The sequence below is a fragment of the Zingiber officinale genome, chromosome 8B (assembly GCF_018446385.1).
Source record: "Zingiber officinale cultivar Zhangliang chromosome 8B, Zo_v1.1, whole genome shotgun sequence".
Lineage (NCBI taxonomy): Eukaryota > Viridiplantae > Streptophyta > Magnoliopsida > Zingiberales > Zingiberaceae > Zingiber > Zingiber officinale.
In genome coordinates this window covers 40381370-40401461 of record NC_056001.1, presented here as the reverse complement: position 1 = coordinate 40401461, position 20092 = coordinate 40381370, and the positions used below count along the sequence as shown (strand labels likewise).

The following is a 20092-nucleotide window of genomic DNA, read 5'->3' as shown; positions in this document are numbered from 1 at the left end:
GACTAATAACAGATTTGTTGAGTTTTTTTTATAGTGAAAATACGTGTAAGATTTTACTTTCGATGTTATGCTGATGTGTTAGTGAACGAGCTACAGGAGCACCATTCAATGCCTTTTAGATTTAATTGGTTTAAAATTAATTATTTTTTTATAAATTAAAAATATCTTGCTCTCCCTCTTTTTAAATTTTAAATTAAAAGGTTTAGGTCTAAAACCCTAAATTTCCTTCCCCGCACGCGAACAGGATCAGCAACTCCCCCGGCCGCCGTTCCTCACCTACGCTCACCGCCGGCGACATCCGAACCGGTTCAATCCGAATCTACATGCCATGCCATACCATGCCATGCCACGCCATGCTTTAAATAAATAAATACATCTAATTTCCATTGCTTCATCGTTGCCGCTTGGCCTTGCAGGTGAACCCTCAACCCTAATTCCCAATCTAATTATTCGATCGGTTTATCGTCGCCTCGCGCCTCGTTTGTCGTCGCCTCCGTTGTCTCCTAGTTCGTCGTTGCACAAAGTCTGTTCGATTGCCGCCTCGCGCCGGCTTCCAAATATGGCCACCAAAGGAGGTGCGGGAGGAATCAAGTCGACATCCATCAATGGTGTGAAGCTCTACTGCCTCTCGGGTCATCGTTCAGAAGCCAGTTGGCTTCCTCCCAAGAAGCTTAGGGCCCTCCGCAAAGACCAAGGTTTGTTTTGTGATATCACCTTTCTCCGTTTGCGTTTCATCGTTATCCAAATGTTGAATTGCCCGAGAATATATCTTGCTCATTGATCTGTTAAACATTTTATTCTTTGTGTTTTTTAACAGTAATTTTTTTTTTTTATAATTTTAAAAATATGTTTCATTAAATATGTCTTTACAAATCAATGGGCAGATTATCTGCAGAGGGTGGATTTGATTCAGGAGTTGAGATTTGAAACTGCAACTACTAGAATAAAGGTGTCTCCTGATGGTGACTACGTGATTGCTTCAGGTAACTTAATTACTCAATTTTATCTCATGGTGATTGTTTGTAGAAAAGCAAGCTTAATTTGTTATTTTAATTTCATTTACATGTGTGTATCTGTACATATTTATGTCTCAACATGCATATAAGAAAACATTCATTAGCGTGTTCATATGTAGTCATATAAACCTGTTCATGTACATTCTGTTTTTTTTTCGCTCCTGTATTAGCAGCAGCTTTTTTTTTGTCATGACTAACTCTAATTTTGTAACAATCTGGTCTGATGAGGGTCAATTTGTGTCAATTATAATAAATTATCTTCATAAATTGGTTAATTTGTGTCATCACTTTTGGCATTTATCTGATAGTTGTTATTTGGGTGATGTCAAATTGTGTTATTCAGTTATTTTTAATATTGCCTACTCTAGCAGGGGGTGACCGATAGGGAAGATAGGTCAGATTAAGTGTAAGGTGTGACTCTTGGCAATCTTTTAAGATGTATGGGTAAGAATGAATTGAAACATATCATAGCATGGAAAATATGATTGGATCGATTACGTATGTGCTCACAGTAACAAGTTGCCTTTGGGCGGAGTTGACTTGGATCTTCATATGAACTTAGTTAAGCGTGTTTATTGTGAAGCAATTATAGGATGGCTGATCTTTTGGGAAACAATTCTAAGGGAAGAATGAATTGTAATACACATTGTAGAAGAGAAAAATATATCTCATTATCTTTTCTATCAAATACACCAGTGTTTATATACATAAGACTCCCTGTAATTATGCCTATCAATTGCTAATTAAAATCAATCACAATCAAGTTAATCAATCACAATCCCTATAAGTAAGCTGTCATATTCAACATATATGTCAATCATATCCAGCTTGTCACAAAGTTTGGAAAATCGTTTTTCTCCTAATGCTTTAGTGAAGATATCAGCAACTTGGTTGGATGACGATGTGAATAGAGTAGCAATCTTCTGACTCATTACACACTTGCAAAGAAAGTGATAGTCAACCTCAATATGTTTAGTTTGCTCATGAAAAACTGGGTTACTTGTGATGTGAATAGCCGCTTGGCATTGTAGGTGAATCCTAATTCTTCAAGCAAATTTTTTAGCCATAACATCTCAGTTACAGTGTGAGCCATGATTCTGTACTCAGCTTCGACAATTGACCTAGCAACGGTAGTTTGTTTCTTACTTCGCCATGTTACTAGATTTCCCCCTACAAGTGCAATATCCAAAAGTGGTTTGTTTGTCAGTTTTTAATCCAGCATAGTTGCATCAAAATAGGCTTTGATCTTTAAGTACCCAATTTTCTTAAATGACAACCCTTTCCTGAGAGATTTCTTGATGTATTTGAGAATCCTGATTGTAACATCCTAGTGAACTTGCTTAGGCTTATCCATAAAATGACTGAGCATTCCCACTACAAAGGAGATGTCAGGTCATTACGGTTAAGTAAATGAGTCCCCAACAAGCCATTTATATTTTGCCTTATCCTCAAAGAATTTCCCGGTATCATCCCAAACACTTGGATTGATATCTATAGAAGTATTAACCGGCTTTGTTCCAGGCAATCCAGTTTCTTTGAGTAAATCTGCAGTATACTTCCGTTGGCATAATGAAACTCCAGACTTATTGTGAGCAATTTCAATTCCCAAGAAATACTTAGGATGTCCTATATCCTTAATAACAAAGTGTTCTGCAAATACTTCTTAGTTTTGTCAATCCCACGTATATCGCTGCTAGATATTAGGATCCCATCAACATAAACGATAAGAATGATAATCCCATTCGTGCTATGTTGTACAAACATAGAATGATAAGATTTACACTGCCTGGAGCCTACAATTTTGATTATATTACTGAATTTATCAAAAAAGACGAAAAATAGCCTTTTTAAGTCTGCAAACCATAGAAGCATTCTACCCCTAGCAATATACCCTAGAGGTTGCTCCATAAAAATGGTCTCGTGCAAATCGTTATAAAGGAATGCGTTTTTCACATCTAGCTAAAACATTGGCCAAGATTGATTGACAGCCAAGGAGAACAGAACTCTAATAGAATTCAAACGAGCAGCAGGAGAGAACGACTTACAATAGTCAACACCATAAGTTTGTGTAATCCTTTGGCTACTAGACGAACTTTGTATCGATTAATAGTATCGTCAACTCTATACTTTAGCGTAAACACTCAACAACAGGCAACAATAACAGCGAACGGTGGTGCAGTTACTAGCTCTCAAGTATCACGAGAGATAAGAGCAGACATTTTTTCATCCATTGCAGTCCGCCAAGTAGAGTGTTGATAAGCCTCAGAGTAGGAAGTCAGAACTTCGGTAGATGAGAGAGAAACAACAAAAGTGCGGAAAGCATACCTAGGTAATCAAATGAGATATGGTTAGACAAAAGATGGGTAGTGCAATAATGAATACCTTTATGAAAAGTAATTGGTAGATCAATATTGGAGGGGGAGGAGCATTTAGGAGCAAGAAGAGGAGGCGTGGGACATGAGACAGATTCTGGCAGAGAACACCTCGTATACACTTGCAATGGTTTGGGAGACGGAGTATTTGTAGTGGGAGATAGAGATGGTGGGATTGGTAATGGAAGAGAAGCTGATGTATGACTAAGCAAGATGGGGAAAAGTATGATTTTGACTAAAAAAATGCAACATTAGCACAGGTGTAACTCCGTTTTGTGAGTAGATCAAGAAAACAATATCCTTTTTTTTTGTGTACGAGAGTATCCAAGCAAGATGCATTTATGGAGTGAGGAGACAATTTATCCAAGTCGGGAGTAAAATCATGAACAAAACAAACACAACCTAATATGCAAGGAGGCATAGAGAAAATAGGTTTATCATGATGAAGACATGAGAATGGGATATCCCCATGTAACACATTAGACGACATTCTATTTATGTGAAAGCAAGCTATGAGAACAATATCACCTCACAAATACTTAGGGACATGCATGTGATAGAGAAGTGTGCGAGCTACATCTAAAATATGACAGTGTTTACGTTCAACAACACTATTTTGTTGGGAAGCATATGAGCAAGACGTTTCATGAATTATGCCATGAGAATCATAGAATGTAGAAACAGTTTTATGCGTGAACTCAAGTGCATATCAGTACAGAGAGTGCACATGTCAACAAAATATTAGGTTTTTAATTCATTATAAAATGATTCTAGTACATTAGGAACCTCACTTCTATTTTGAGTAGATATAATCATGTCATGCGGGAATAATCGTCAACAAAAAATTATAAGATACTGAAAGCCCCCGCTAGACTTAACTCTTCTAGGTCCCTAAACATCACAATGAACAAATTCAAAAGCAAAAGAACTACATTTATCAACTCTGGAAGAAAAGGACATGCGATGTTTGCCGAACTCATAGGGCTAGTGAAATTAGTAGGTTGAAAAAAAGGGTGACCTAGACTTTAATGCCATTAATAAAGAGAAACAGTTGCTGAGAATGCACAGGAACATGCAAGTGTAACATAATCTAGATAGTATAGGCCATCATGCTCATATTCTCCGCTCATCATGCTCTTCGTCTGCAGGTCTTGAAAAATACAATAGGATGGATAAAACGATATAGAACAGTTGTGAGTTTTTGTGAGTCGTCTTATGGACAGTAAACTAGGTGCGAAAAGAACATTGTCAAAAGTGATATTTGTAGTGGGTTTGACAACACTTATTCCTGTAATTGGAGAATAGGTACTATTGGCTAGACGGACAGAAGATAAAGCTGAGGAAACAAAAGAGGAAGAGAGGATAGATTTGTTACCAGTAATATGTGCAAAAGCACCTGAACCCAACATCCAAGACTTATCAGGAGATATAGCAAACACACCTTCAAAGGATGAGGTAGCAGTGGCAGAAGAAATGCTGGTAGACGAACAAAACAATTTCTCATAGTCAATATGAGAAATAGAGACCATATCATCGTTTGGTGATGGTTCGACAGAAGCACTATTAGCCCAATTAGGCTTACCAAACTTCGCCCGAACACATGAACGACCACCTCTGGTGGCATCAAATCTGCGACCCCGATCGTGACCACCATTACGGCCCCGAGAGGACTCCGAACCACGAGTAGCCATAGTCGAAGTGTTGGAAGATGAAGAAGAACCGACATCAGAATGACTCGTGGTCACACAAAAAACCTGAGCCAGAGCATTCAATAACGTGGGAATGTTATCACTTGCTAGCAAATTATCCCTGATCGATCGTAGAGTGAAATCTAAATCAGATAGGAACTTGGTGACCAAGAATTCTTCCCTGATTCTTTCGAGTCTGAGTATCACAAGAGAGGATGGTATTGTATAATTTCATCGGCAGCCCCCTTAAGAGTAGCAAAGTAGTTACTAACAGACTGGTTGTCTTGGCGAAGAGCAAATAGTTTTTCATATAATTCAAAAGCAGGAGAAACATTCTTGTCATTTGAATACATGCCTCGTATGACATCCCACATCTATTTGGCAATTTCCACGAACATAACATTAGTGCTCACGGACTCTTCCAAGCCATAACAGAATAGCCGTCCGAAATCCAATTGAATATTTCGGATCTTTAAGGTGGGTTGGACAGAATATGTTCCTTCTTCTTGTGAGACCCGGGAATAGTTCAAACAAACGTGACCACAAGAGATAGTTGGTCCCATTCAATTTAATAGTGGTAGCCAAGTTGGGTTTAGAATCTGAAGACCTCATTGCAGGAGGAATTAAGGGAAACAAACCTGAGTAGTAGTAGATTAGAACATCGTCGGTTGATCCCCTCCTCCAGCGATCCAACAACACTTGAAATCTAGCAGCGGGTTGAATCAAGAAATTCCTACTTCAATTGCGTGAGATTTAGTAGATGAGATGAGGCTGAAAGGAGATGGCTGGTAGTGGCGTAGTAACAGGTGGCGCAGCAGTATTAAGGTTTTTGGTAGTGGCGGGAGGTAAAAAAAATTAGGTAGGATTAACCTTCTTTGATACCATGTAGAAGAGAAAAAAATATATCTCATTATCTTTTCTATCAAATACACCCATATTTATATACATAAGACTCCCTATAACTATGCCTATCAATTGCTAATTAAAATCAATCACAATCAAGCTATTCAATTACAATCCCTATAATTAAGCTACCGTATTCAACACACATGATAACAGGGAGAATATTATTTGGTCGATTAAGTATGTGTTCTCAGTAATGAGGTGTCTTTTGGTGCAGTTGATTTGGATCTTCATATGAACCAAGATAAGCATGCTTAGCGTGTGGCAATTCTTTCTAGGATAGGTGACCTTGGGAAGGTTCTCACTTTGATGCCAAATCTGGCAGTATGGGTCCATGAGATGTTGGTTAAAGTGGACAACACATGGCATGTTACATGAACTTTTTATCAAGATGTGGTAAAATTGATCCCTCTTATGAACAAAGTGCTGTCAACACTACTTGGGTTATTCCATTTTATGATCTGATTTGATAACTACTAAGTCATTAATGTTCTGTTAATGTATGATGGGTTAACTGATTGATATCATAACTAAATAAAGATTAGTAACTTATTTGGTGACTGGGTCAGCTGAATGATGGAGTTGGTAATATCATACAAAAGTCCATCCTATGATGTGGTTCTGAAGATTAATAGTGAGGACTGAGTTTACGGTACATCAAGGAGAGGTGTATTTTGTGGTGCTTAGTGAAGAAGAGAGGGGTAAAAGCTAGTGAATCCAACACATTTATCCTAATGCGAAGCTTTTATAAGGGTTAAGTATGCATTAATAATTTACTTAGTGCTTCTTTTAAGTCAATTGATTACTATAAAGTAAATCATGTTAAAGTGTCTCAAGTTTGACATGAGCATGCTACTTAGTGTTTTGACTTATATTGATCTTCCAAACATTGTTGTGATATAAAAGCCTCTAACAAGGGCAACACCTAAATTCAAGATGATTTGACTCATTCTAGAAAATGGTTGTAACGGTAAGAGTACAAAGTCTACTAAGTGAAGGGCAAGATTGAGTCTTGTGGCTGTGGTCTATGTAACACAATTTGAGTTTATTGCTACAGTTGTGGTTCTAATTTCTAGTGGCTATGGTTAATGTGCAAATGAAGACCACTTTTCCCGTTCAACACTGTAAAAAAGTTAAGGATGTTTTGATTTTAAAGATACTCTAATCCTATGCACAGTAAACAACAAAATAGCTCAATTCTTAGATTGCAATAGCACCAAGATCAGTAGCAAGCTTTATTTCTTGGGTTAATCTCCTGAGCTTCAACACATACATAGTTACGTTGAATCATGTAAATGTAGGAGGACAATGTTTTAGCTTGTTTTGTTTTACTATCTCATCGAAGAGTTTCTTTACTTAGTCACAAATCACTTAGGCTTTGATCAATGATGAGAATGAGGAGAAAATGAGATAAAAAAAACTCTTGAATTTTATCTACTTATTGAGTAGAATTTATGCTAATTACTAACAACGTTAATAAATGAACAACAGATCCTTGTTCTTTTGTGGTTGATTATCATATCATTTTTGATAACATTCTTGTCACATAATTTATTCTCTCCCTTGGCTTTTAATTCTTAGATTAAAAATTTAAGATTTGCAATAGACTTATTGTATTCATGGTTGAGTTTTTATAAGTTTATAAGACACTGTTAACTTTGTTATCAGGCATCTATCCTCCTCAAGTTAAAGTTTTTGAGCTGAGGGAATTGTCATTGAAGTTTGAACGGCATCTCGTGTCAGAAATTGTTGATTTTCAGGTACTTTATGGTTTATAACTTTATATGACATGTTTTCCAGACTCAATATAACATTTAAGCCATATAAACGTGTGCAAGATTATGATCTTATTTTTTCTCATTTTGCAATATTGAGATCTTATTTTTCTCCTTTTGCAATGATGCAACATTCTGCCATTAGATTGTTTTCTGTGGTGGATATGTTGTTTAGTTTATGATTCATCCTATTTCTGTTTATACTAAAGTTCTCTTGGACAGATTCTTGCTGATGATTATTCAAAAATTGCATTTCTTTGTGCTGATCGCTCTGTATGCCTGCATGCAAAGTACGGAAGTCACTACAGCTTAAGGATTCCTAGGTATGTATACGTACATTAGTATGTCCTTTTCAAGATAATAATCTTCAATTTCTTTCCAGACAACAATTATCCTAGATTGGATGTCTGTGTACTTCATGTGTTAATATTTATGTTATTCATCTTATTGGACATCAGAATCACCTTGATACTTGCCTATATTTAATTTGGTTAGAAACATATGTTCCATTTACTTGGAATTTTTTTCATACATTAATGATGTTAATATGTTTTCTAGTGTAATCTAGGTTGAGGTTAATATTACTTAATTTCATATGCTATTTACTAATTTATCTTCTTGGAGATTGATATACTTTAAAAAATTGTCATAATTAATGTTGATATGTTTTCTGGAGCAACTGACATTGAGGTTAGCATATTTGATTTCTGATGTCATTTACTTATTTTTCTTAGTTTGATATACTTGGGAAAAAATTTTCATACATTAATGTTGTTGTTATAATTTTCGGCATAATCTACATTGAGGTTAATATTGCTTGATTTCATATGTCATTTACTCATTTATCTTTTTGGTGGTTGATGTTACTTGGTTTTGTGCCATTTGCTGCAAAATGTAGGTAAAAACATAACATCTTGCTTTGGTATTCTTCCTGAACTTAACTAATCTTGTAGACATAAAATCTATGTACATTTAGGCTTAAGAACGAGAGAGATAGGAATATTTTCCTAATTAAGTATAACCTCATATATGTATTATGTGGACTAACCTTACACGCCTCTGGTATTTGAACTATGAACACTTATGTTAAAAATGAGAGAAATAAGAAGGTTTTCCTATTTCAGTGTAACCTCATATGCCTGTATTATATGGATTAAAGTTGCACGAGGAAATATATTATTAGGAAAAGAAAAAAGAAGCATGACTCCATCTCGCTCTATTTGTAGGAAAATTCTTTGTTTGATACAATGATATATAGAATGACTTGGTAAATGGAAAACTCAATCAAATTTAGAAATAGCTTAATGGATATGTGTATGAAATGCTTGAAGAAAATTTTAAATATATTATAACATAGTAATTACTGATTAAAACTATTACATTTTAGATGTGCTTGTTAGTCATATGTTTAGCCACTCTTACTGCCTCCTCAAACAGCCTCCAATTCTCCAACAGATATATTTTTTTTTCCAAATAGTCATTTACTTAGGCATTCTGAATGTATTGTACAAAGCGTTTTGATTACTTGCCTTCCTGTTTTCCAGGATGGGGAGAGATATTACTTATGATTGCTGGTCCTGTGACTTGTTGTGCGCTGCTTCATCTCCAGATTTATATAGAATTAATCTGGAGCAGGTTTGTTACAAACTGTTCATTTATGAATCTTGGACATTTATAAAGAAATTTAATTTTAATGAATTATTGTTTGAAATATAGGAAGGGGAGCCTTGGCACAACGGTAAAGTTGTTGCTTTGTGACCAAAAGGTCACGGGTTCGAATCCTGGAAACAGCCTCTTGCAAAAAGCAAGCAAGGCTGCATAGAATGGATCCTTCCCCGACCCCACATAGCGGGAGCTTCGTGCACCGGGCTGCCTTTTTTTTTATTGTTTGAAATATAGAAATGCACATATATGTGCATCATGCTCTTGTACAACTTTCATTTATAACTTATTAAATGCAAAGATATCTGATTTATATGTCTCACTGGAGGTTGAAATTTAAGTACAATTGCATATTGCTTTTTTTTTAAAATTTATTTGTTATGTCATCCATAGTTGCATAGTTGTCCTTAGTTGTATGTTCATCTATATGCCAAAAAGACAGTAATTATTTCTACTTGGCAGGGGCGCTTCTTATCATCTCTCAATAGTCAATCACCAGCCTTAAATGTAGTTTCTCGAAGGTAAACTATTTTATGGAATTTTCGCTGGTATTTTTGTTCTTGTTTCATTATTTATGTGTTGGTTTATGTATAAAATGTTTTCCCTTCTCTTTTTTGCTAACATTCAGCACAGTTCATGGTCTTATTGCTTGTGGAGGTGAGGATGGTGCTGTAGAATGCTTTGATTTGAGGCAGAAATCTTCTGTTGGTAGAATTAATGCTGTTGCTCCTTCTGGTGATATTGACCATGTACTATACTTTCTAACTGTATAATGCTGTCAATTATATATATTTTTTATTATTTGTTCATCATGGTCTGCTATATCCAGGAAGTCACAGCATTACAGTTTGATGATGCCCAGGGGTATCTGATGGCTGTTGGTAGCAGCGCTGGCAAGGTAAATTCTAAATGTGATTTATGTTTAGCCTTTGGGAATACTTAGCTTCTGCTGTTATTGTTCTTCTGAATCTTTTGAAGGCCTACTGATTTTGTTATGTCCATCTTCAAAATGCAGATTTCTATTTATGATCTGCGTATGACTGATCCAATACGCATCAAAGATCACATGTGAGCGCTCAAAAATAACCCAATAGCCAGTTGTTTATGGATGCTAGCAATCTCATTTGCATATATAGTAATGAATATATGGCTGCATATGACAGATGCAGATGGACACTATATGTACATTCATGTAAATAGGCTGCTAACACATGCAAGTTCTCTCAATGAGATATGCATGTCTTGCCTTTCTGTTTGTGAAGATATTGACTGGTGATCTTTTCATTACTTTACAGGTATGGTAGTCCGATATTGGACATTAAGTGGCACCAGACTCTCAATTCAGCTGAATCAAAAGTGATTAGTGCAGACAGTCGTATTGTTCGGATATGGGATCCCAACACGGTGAGATTGATTCTTCTAGAAAGAAACAAATTGCTTATTTAGCATTTCCTGGATATTTGACTTTGTTTACCTTGACAAATACAACATATAAACATAGTTAACTATGAAGATGTACCATCCTGTATGTTTGATATTTCTTTGCTCTCAAGAATGTCAAAAGTCTTTTGGATTTGCAGATTATAAATCTGTGCATATTAACAATCATGTATGCATAGTTTATGAACCCTAGATACTAAAAGTAGTTTTGTCTCTGGATTAGAACATAGCACACATGAACTTATTGTTATGGGAATTCCTTCATTTCCCAAGGTTCTCATGTGTAGCTTTTGCTGTATGAATTACTAGTGATGAACCCTTAAATTGCATGAGATTGGACTTCTCTTGTAAATCTTATTATCCAGAACATGCAGAAGAGGTTTTTTGATGTAATGGATTTATTTAAAAAGGATAACTTGAAGTAGATAATATTAAGAGAGCAATAATTGGGTGTTAAAGTAGTGAGAAGCTAATTATGTAGTTTTTTGTTTCTCACTAACATGATGTTGGCCGGTTATACCAATCTTATATTTCCTTTTAAAATCGTGAAAAGTTAATAATGAAGTGAACACAATGGGCTAGCGAATTGATCACTTTAGAAGGCTTTTTTCCTTTAAAAATGGTGTATTTGACATGGGGATGCTGAGACAATGTGCACAGTTATTTGTAAAAAAAAGTAAATGTAAAATGTTTAGTATCCAAGCGCACTAGCTGTTTGGTGTAGCTTCCAGTAGAGAATATATTAAGATGGTACGAGCTTCTTGAAAGATGAATGATAGGCTTTAGACAAGTTAAATCAATTAGAGCTGCAAACGAAGGGTAAAAGGAATCCTAAGCAAACTAAACATAACACAATTAAAATTGATCTAAACATAATCTACTATTACTAGCAATTTTGAAATGAAATCCATTTATCCGAGAGCTACAAATACTTGGAGTCTTGATTCTTTGTCGTCGTTCTTATTGTACTTCCTTGGACCCATTATCATTAAAGATCTACAAAACGATAAAATATGCATCACACTATGTTGATCTTAAACTAATTGTTTTGACATTTCAGATTCACTTATTTTTTTCTTTTAAATAAATATTTTGTTGGAGTTTGTTGTCTGGGTTTTGTGGAAGTAGTTTACTTCAACTTGTTCGTATTCTTTTGAAAGCTTCCCATACTTCTATATGAATTTGATACTGATTGCTGCTTTCATATTTCACATATGCTAATCAGCTCATATTACACCCTGAGCAACATATACGAAGAGGTAAGGCTTTGTTGGATACTAATGGATGATGCTAATGAATCAAGAACTTGGTTTTCTCCATCTTATGAGATGACTGTTAAGACAATTCAATAGAAAACCTGATATTTGTGTATCTGTCCTCTTTTACAGGGGGAGAACATGACCAGCATTGAACCAAATTCTGGAACTATCAATGATATATGTGTTTTCCGTGAGAGTGGTTTGATGTTACTGGCTTTAGACAACGGCCAGATACCTGCTTACTTTATACCTGCTTTTGGCCCTGCTCCGAAATGGTGTTCCTACCTGGAAAACTTTACGGTACTTTGATCTTTTCTCTTTCTTTTTCCAGGCATTTGAATTCTTGCTATGTTATTATTCTGAAATCATTTTGTTATGCACTGTGAATGTAGGAAGAGATGGAGGAAGCTTCACAAACCACCATTTATGATGATTTCAAATTTTTAACTAAAGAAGAGGTTGAGCGTTTGAAACTTACCAATTTGGTTGGCACTAATCTCCTCAGAGCCTATATGCATGGCTTCTTTATTGATTATAGGCTATATAAAAAGGTAATGATACTTTTCTGACCTTCAGCATTTCAACTCTACTAGATGGCTTTGACTCATCATACAACTTTATGCATATTGAGAATGCGAACATAGTTTTTTTTTTCTGTAGCTAAGATTTTCTTGTATTTTCGCATTTAAATCAAAACAACACATAGCAATTACATATCTTTCTTTTTATGACCAACCTGTTCGTTATTAGATCTCATAAAGTGGTAGACATTAGTATAATCAACTCTATAATATAGTAGTGTTGGTCAGATGCTTTGGACCTTCATGTTACATTTGAATATAATCACCGACAAATATGATTATGATTCTGTTATTTTTTTTTGGTCTTGTCAAGCCTGAATTTACTCTTTGGCACACACTTAGATGGTATAAGTATCAAGCACGCTATCAGTTTTTGCGTCAGATTTTTAATATCATTTTTTTTTTTTTTTTTGTGGAGATGCAACAAGGCAAGGAAGGTTTTTGTGCAGTTTTCAATATACTGAATTATAACTTGGTCTCATGCATGGTTTAAAGTGTCGTGCCGAGACGGTCGAAACGGGCGAAACATCTCGTTCCGCTCGGCGACCGACACCGGCATCGACACAACCTCGGCACCAGACCTGCAACAGCTGCGACATGTTGCGCGACCCCGTGGCTGCAGCAGAGGGGTTGCTTGACCCCACAACATCAGCGGAGGGTCGCATAACCCTTCCGCTGCCTCCACGGAGGCATCACGCGACCTTGCAGCCGCTGCAAAGGGACCACTACGGTCGAGCCAGAGGAGTCACACGATCCTCGCGGTCATGGTTGAGGGGTCGTGCAACTCTGTGGCAGCGCCAAAGTCGCGCGAGCTCGCGAGTGGTGTCGGATTTCAGATTTTTTTAAAAATTAAATTTAGGTTAATTATTTTAATCAACTCCTAACTATGATAGAGATAATCTAAAAAGGTTTATTAAACCCTAATAAAATTATCTAATTAATTTTATATTTCATTTATTTTAATTTAAAAATTATAATAAAATTTTATTTATTTATTTATTTATTTATCTATTTTCATATCTTTTCTTTTTTTTTTTAAGATTTTTTATATTGTTTATTTTTTAAATATTTATGTTGAATATTTTATTTTTTAATTAATCTATTTTATATTTAGAAAATACCGAAACTATATTGGCACGACACGATATGGTACAGAAATGTATCGTTCCGGTCCAGAACTAAAACCTCGACACGGGTCGAAATTTTAAACCTTGGTCTCATGAGTTGTGACCATGAACATGGAGCCTTTCTGATGTGTATTTTATTCATCTTCACTGTTTACATTCAAACTTAAGTCAGTTCCAATGATTTGGTGAGTGTCCACTTCCCTGCGTGCCAACGAGTTCTTAAGACTAAAATACTTGTGTCTTGATTTCTAAGTCATGGAAATTTTTCCAAGAAGATTATTTTCAGTGTCTTGGTAGATAGCTACTACTTTTCATGTAGGGCTGAGAATGGGGTTGGATTTTTTATACACAAGTCGGGTTTGAAACTATCTTTCGTGTAGCAATATATACACAAGTCAGGTTGGGATTTTTTATATACATTTGAGGGTATTACATACTGTACATCTAAGTTAGGCTCCCAAAATTATCATATTTGGTAGAATAGCTGGGTGTACTTGATCCATTATTTGGGGTTGGGTTTAAATTTTTAAAAAATATGGGTGTCGTGCCAGTTTGTAATACCTGCTTTGTGTTTTGGTGGAATTTAATGACAGAGCTATACCGATTGATTTGATTACCTTAATAAGCAAAAACATCGTGTAGAATACTGGTTTGATTTGATTACCTTAATAAGCAAAAACATCATGTAGCTTGTTTATTATTCTATTAGTTTTGCAAGTGGCTGTGGTAGACAAATGACCTGCTAGCCATTCATTATTTTTTGCTGATTCAAAGTTGTTATCCAAATCTTGCAGGACTAGTTCCTGCAAAAATAAAAAAAATCTATTTATATTAGTTACTTGTGGTTTCAATTTTCTGATTCTTATTGTCACTGAGATTTTGGCTATGTAGGCCAAGAATTTGGTTGATCCATTTGCATATGAGGAATACAGAGAACAGCAGAAGAAAGAAAAGATGGAAGCAAAGCAAGCTTCCCGCATCACGGTATCTTCTCTTTTTGATTGGCTTTTTATTCTATACTCAACATAAATTACATAAACTCCTGAATGTTTTGGTGTGTTGCAGATACAGAAAAGGTTACCTAAAGTAAACAGGCTTCTAGCGGCTCGTCTGCACCAAGAAGAAGAAGAAGAAGGAATGGCCGAAATAGATGATATTGGAGCAAAGAAAAAATCAAAGAAGAATAAGGGATTAAACACTGAGATCCTGAGAGATACACGTTTTGCAGCAATTTTTGAGGATAAGGTACAATCCAACAACTGGAAACATTTCTTAGTTGATGTGATATGACCATCAATTTTCAGTTAAATATGATACTTTTTTGCAATATAATGTCTGATAGTTGGGAAGTACAGATTTTAACTTCCCTCCACAAGCATAAAGATAAAAATGTCCTTATTTATATGAATATTTCTAAGCTTTTAAAATTGGATTGGCTCAATAGTGGAAATCAATATGTTCTGACCACATGCTGGTTTGACTAGGTTTGCTATACTAGTGTCAGTTCAATCTGAATTAAACTGTCCATGAGTTATATTGTTTTCTATTGAGTTTTGTTATTATTATCTTTGACATATCCCGGCCAAGAATTGTGTACTTCAGTATGCGATCTAATGGGATTGCATTGGTGATCCCACAACAAAGGAGTAAGTGGAGAGAAAAAAAAAATTATTGAATGATGAAAAATATTGGACATGAGGGAGGAATCTTTTATAGGCTTTAACAATTACAGTCTTGTACAATTGATGCAAAATAGACTAGGCTTGCTAAAAAATTTAAGAGTAGAAATAATACAATTATATAAACTAAAATAAAAGTTGAGAATTGATTATCTGTTTTGTTGAACTAGTTTATTTACTTCAATTTGATTTCCTAAATTGAGTTGTCTAGGTGTTAATGCATGCAAAGCTTGTAAGCTCTACCATGCTGAGTCTTAAGTTTTAAGATGTTCTACTTGTTCCATTTCATTCATGGTTAACAATGATGAAACTCCTTTTGTAGTAGAGGTAAATATTGTTTGCATAATCTTTATAAAGGCTTGCATGGCATGAACAACTGTATTCAAGTTTGTGATTTATTTTAAGGATAACATCATGGTGGAGGTGCTTGTAGAAATTTAAATACTGTAATATGCTTAAAAGGCAGCCCGGTGCACTACTGTAATATGCTTAAAAGTTGAAAAATCCATTGTTTTTTATTGATGATAAAGAAATTAAGGAAAATTGATAAATTTAGCTTTATAAACTATCAGTGCGTTCTGTAGATGATTTAGTTCAAGATTTAGAATTATGGTAAATGTTACAAAAAATGATTATAAATAAATTTTTTAAAAGTGAATGTGGGTAAAAGCATAGCTCCAAATAATATTCATTTTGAAGTTTGGAAGAATATAGGGAGATCAATGTATGATTTAGTTGACTAAGTTATAATAAAATTTTGAAAATTAAAAAGATGTTATAGGAATAGAGGAAAAGTGTCTTAGTGCCTATTTATAAGAATAAGCAATTTATAATGTTGATTAATTATAAAAGCGACAATTTGAGGAGTCATAGTACTTTAGAAAAGAGTAATTGAATGGAGAAGAAGAGAAAAGGAATATCTTTGATAATTAGGTTGGTTTCACATTTAGAAGCTCAATCATTGATGTTATTTAATAAGACAATTAATGAAAAAATAGAAGAAGAAAAAATGGATATGCATATGACTTTCATCAACTAAGAAAACCCATGGTAAAATCCTAAATAACTGTTGTCATGGATTTTAGTGATAAAATTGGTATGTAGTAATTAAATTCATGTGATAGAAATATGCATGATAATGTAGTTATCAGTCCTTAAGATTCGCGTAATGGTATTATGATAATGTAGTTATTAATCCTCATGAAACAGGTACAATAGTGCTTTCTTATAAATGTAGGTTTATTTTAAGGGTTAGCACTAACTCTCAACCTCTTAGTATTAGTATGAAGTGAGCTCACAATTTTTTTTTGAAGATAAAAACCTCCTTGTTGCATATTTTTTGCAAACAATATTAATATCAATTGAGGTGATTGTAAATATATTAAATTTGCAGTTTAATTTGAGAAAAACTATAGAAACTGAAGGTTGTAGGTAGCAGCAAGTCTAAAATTTCGATGGATATAAGAAATGGGAGGGAGTTTATAGACTTATGTGATCATCATCTGTCTTTAGGTTTAAAAATCATTTATAAAACAATTGTGGTATGACACACACAAAGTTTACTATAAAAGATGCTAAAGTTACTAATATTTAAGAGCAATTGGATGTAGATCTAATAGAATAAAATGTGTGAAACTAGATTTAAGATGAAATGGATTTGTTCAATGATGACCAATAGATTCAATAGGTAGAGGAGTTGGTTTTGTTAGAGTGAAGGCACGCAGGCAAAAGAAACATTAGTTAATATCAAGATTTGAAATATCATATCAAGCTGGAGTTTCAATCCTGGGCTGGCAACTAGTGTTGTGCTAGGCGTGTCAACATACAGTGGTGGTAGCATCAATAAGAAGGAATTGGGAGGAGAAGGAAGACGAGAAGAGGAAGAAGATCCAAAAGGGAAGGAAGAGGGGAAGAGGTAGTGAAAACCTTGTTACAAAATAGCAAAATTCAAGCTCTTATGGAAGCCTCATGTCACTTGTGGAAACCTTGTGGGAAAGCTAATTTGCGGTTGTTACAGTCGTGGCAGCTCAAGCTTGCTTTGCATTCCGGTTTGCAGTTGAAATGATAAATTTTCAACTGTGCTGACCAATGTGGAATAAATTATAAAACATGGGCAATATTATTAAAAGATATTTAATTGTTTGAACATAGCAATAGTCTGGCATAGTGCTAGATGGTTAATGAGTTGGGACAAACTTGATGATCATAGTAGAAATTTTGTTCCTTGTTAGTTATATTTTGATGATAATTTAACATTGTTAGTGTGAACTCCTTGAAAATTGAGTTCCATAATGGTGAGTATACCATTTTTTTGTTAAATGTTTTTCGTAAAGTAAGAGCCATTTTAGAAATTTTGTTCCTTGTTAGTTATATTTTGATGATAATCTAACATTGTTAGTGTGAACTCCTTGAAAATTGAGTTCCATAATGGTGAGTGTACCATTGTTTTGTCAAATGTTTTTCGCAAAGTAAGAGCCATTTTAGCTTTTAAGCCAGTATGATATCTAGTTATACATTTCTGTTATGTTGTTTTTGGTTTTTTTTGGCACGTTGCTTTATCCATGCATATTATTTCTATTTGTTTACCTGTGTTGGTTTGTATGACATAGGACTTTGAGGTGGACGAACTGTCACCTGAGTTTCTATCGCTTAATCCTCAAAGTGCTAAGAAACGGCCTCTGCTGATTGAGGAACACTTTGACCGTGTGGACGAGGATCATGAAGAGAATGAGTCTGGTCATTCTGATGCTTCAGGATCATCTCAGTTGTCAGGAGATGTACCTGACAAACACCAGAAAGAAGTTGGCAAATCAAAAAGCGTGAGGTGTGTTCTCATTCTGCTGTCCGTGAAGTATATTTTATTTGATTATTTTAATTGTGTATAAAATGTGAATAGGTAATATGTGCCATAATTTGAAAATCTTTTATGATCTTTTAAGTTTTAACCTCTCCCTAATAACCGTTCCTAAACCTATTTAGCACATTCTACTCTATTTAAAATCATGACTTCTTTTGTTCGATCATTCCTCACTTTCTGATGCATTTTGCCAAGGGAAATTGTATTGTGTACCATATCCACGAGCAGGGGTCCAGGTCCTGGACCAATCCTGGACCCCTGCCCATTCATTGGTGGGGTGGATTATACCCCACCTGTTAAACAGGTGGGGTCCAGCTCTCCCCACCAATGAGCTTGCAGGGCCTCCCCTGGTCCAGAAGATCCTGGACCAGAGGATCTGCTCTGCATATCCACACTTGTTTAAGTCTGAGTTAGTGTGGGATTTATTATTATGCAAAACTTCATGCATACACAATGAGTTTCTACACGTATAATGGAGAATCTAAACAAAGAATATTATTCTTGTTCCACTTTTTATGGGTAAGGATTGATGTTCATTGTGTAAAAGAAAAAATTGTTGTTTTCCAAAAACAGTAAAAAAAGATGACAACAATCATGTTTTTTGGGCCTTTTTTTATTTTTTAGATTTATTTCTTTTTTTGGAAAAAGAAATCTGGGCTGACTGCCCTTAATTTTAATGTTGCTTTAGATTTTCGTCCATTTAGTTAGGCTTTTCATGTGACATCACCACGCCTGGTGTTTCTATAAAGATTATACTAAATTCTCTTTGTAGTTTAATACAGTCTAACATATTGCTTTCTCTCAGATTGTACGAGGTAAAGGATGAACGGCATGCAGAAGCATTTTTAGGCAGCGTCTCTCTAGCTAAGGAGGATGCTCTTCCTCTCGAGGAGAGGGTTTCTGCTCTTGAGAAGGAACAAGCAGATAGTGCATCTAATAACGTGAAATTTGGGCCAGGTGGATCGCGAGAGGTCTCATTCATGCCCAGAAGCTCAAAGAAACATAAATTTGAGGAATCTGATGATGATGACGAAGAAGAAGGGGGGAAAAAAAGGGGCGTCCGTGCCCTGGGCCTAAAACCGAGTAAATCAGAGTTCTATGCTATGGGTCGGGGAGGTAGTAGCAGTCGAGGAAGGGGTGGAGGACGAAGGCATGGAGGAAGGGGTGGAGGAAGAGGCCGAGGAAGGGGAAGAGGAAGGGGTAGGCGGTGATGAGGCTATTCAAAATCAAAATATATACGAAGCCTTCTACCCTCGTTTAACATTGGAGATTTGTCAAAGTGCTGACTTGTGAGGTGCTTTGTTTCCTTTGGAAGAGGAAGAGGAATACAATTGTAACTTATTTATGAGCAAATACAAATGTAATCCTATTAAGTTCTGTGTTATTTCAGTAAATTTTGCTCGTCTTTGACAATTGATTAAGATTTTGAAATCTAGAACAACCATGCTAATTTTATGTGTTGGTAGTGTTCCCTTCAATGAAGTTTGCTGCTCTTTATTTCCATCATGCTGTATAAGCTATTTTAGAATAGAGATAATGGTGGCTTTTTCATTGATAGAACTGATGTATAAGCTATTTTAGAATAGAGATGATGGTGGCTTTTTAATTGATAGAACTGATGATTAATTATTGAATTTTTTATTAATTTTATATATTTCGAGTGTGAATAATAAAAGAAAGAAAATACCAGTGGATTATCCTCCCATTTGTCCAATCTAAATTCAAACGATCCA

General features: G+C 35.2%; 1 protein-coding gene across 1 annotated transcript; it reads left to right on the top strand.

Moving 5' to 3' along the window:
• Positions 1 to 217: 217 nt before the first annotated feature.
• LOC122014669 (nucleolar protein 10-like) lies at positions 218 to 19837 on the top strand. Its single transcript, XM_042571018.1, has 16 exons — positions 218 to 695; positions 885 to 983; positions 7648 to 7739; positions 7977 to 8077; positions 9299 to 9389; positions 9879 to 9937; positions 10045 to 10165; positions 10246 to 10314; positions 10432 to 10484; positions 10712 to 10820; positions 12245 to 12415; positions 12508 to 12666; positions 14715 to 14807; positions 14889 to 15068; positions 18112 to 18326; positions 19165 to 19837. Exons 1-16 carry the CDS (start codon positions 560 to 562, stop codon positions 19568 to 19570), a joined length of 2154 nt encoding a protein of 717 aa, XP_042426952.1. The 5' UTR covers positions 218 to 559; the 3' UTR covers positions 19571 to 19837.
• Positions 19838 to 20092: the final 255 nt, after the last annotated feature.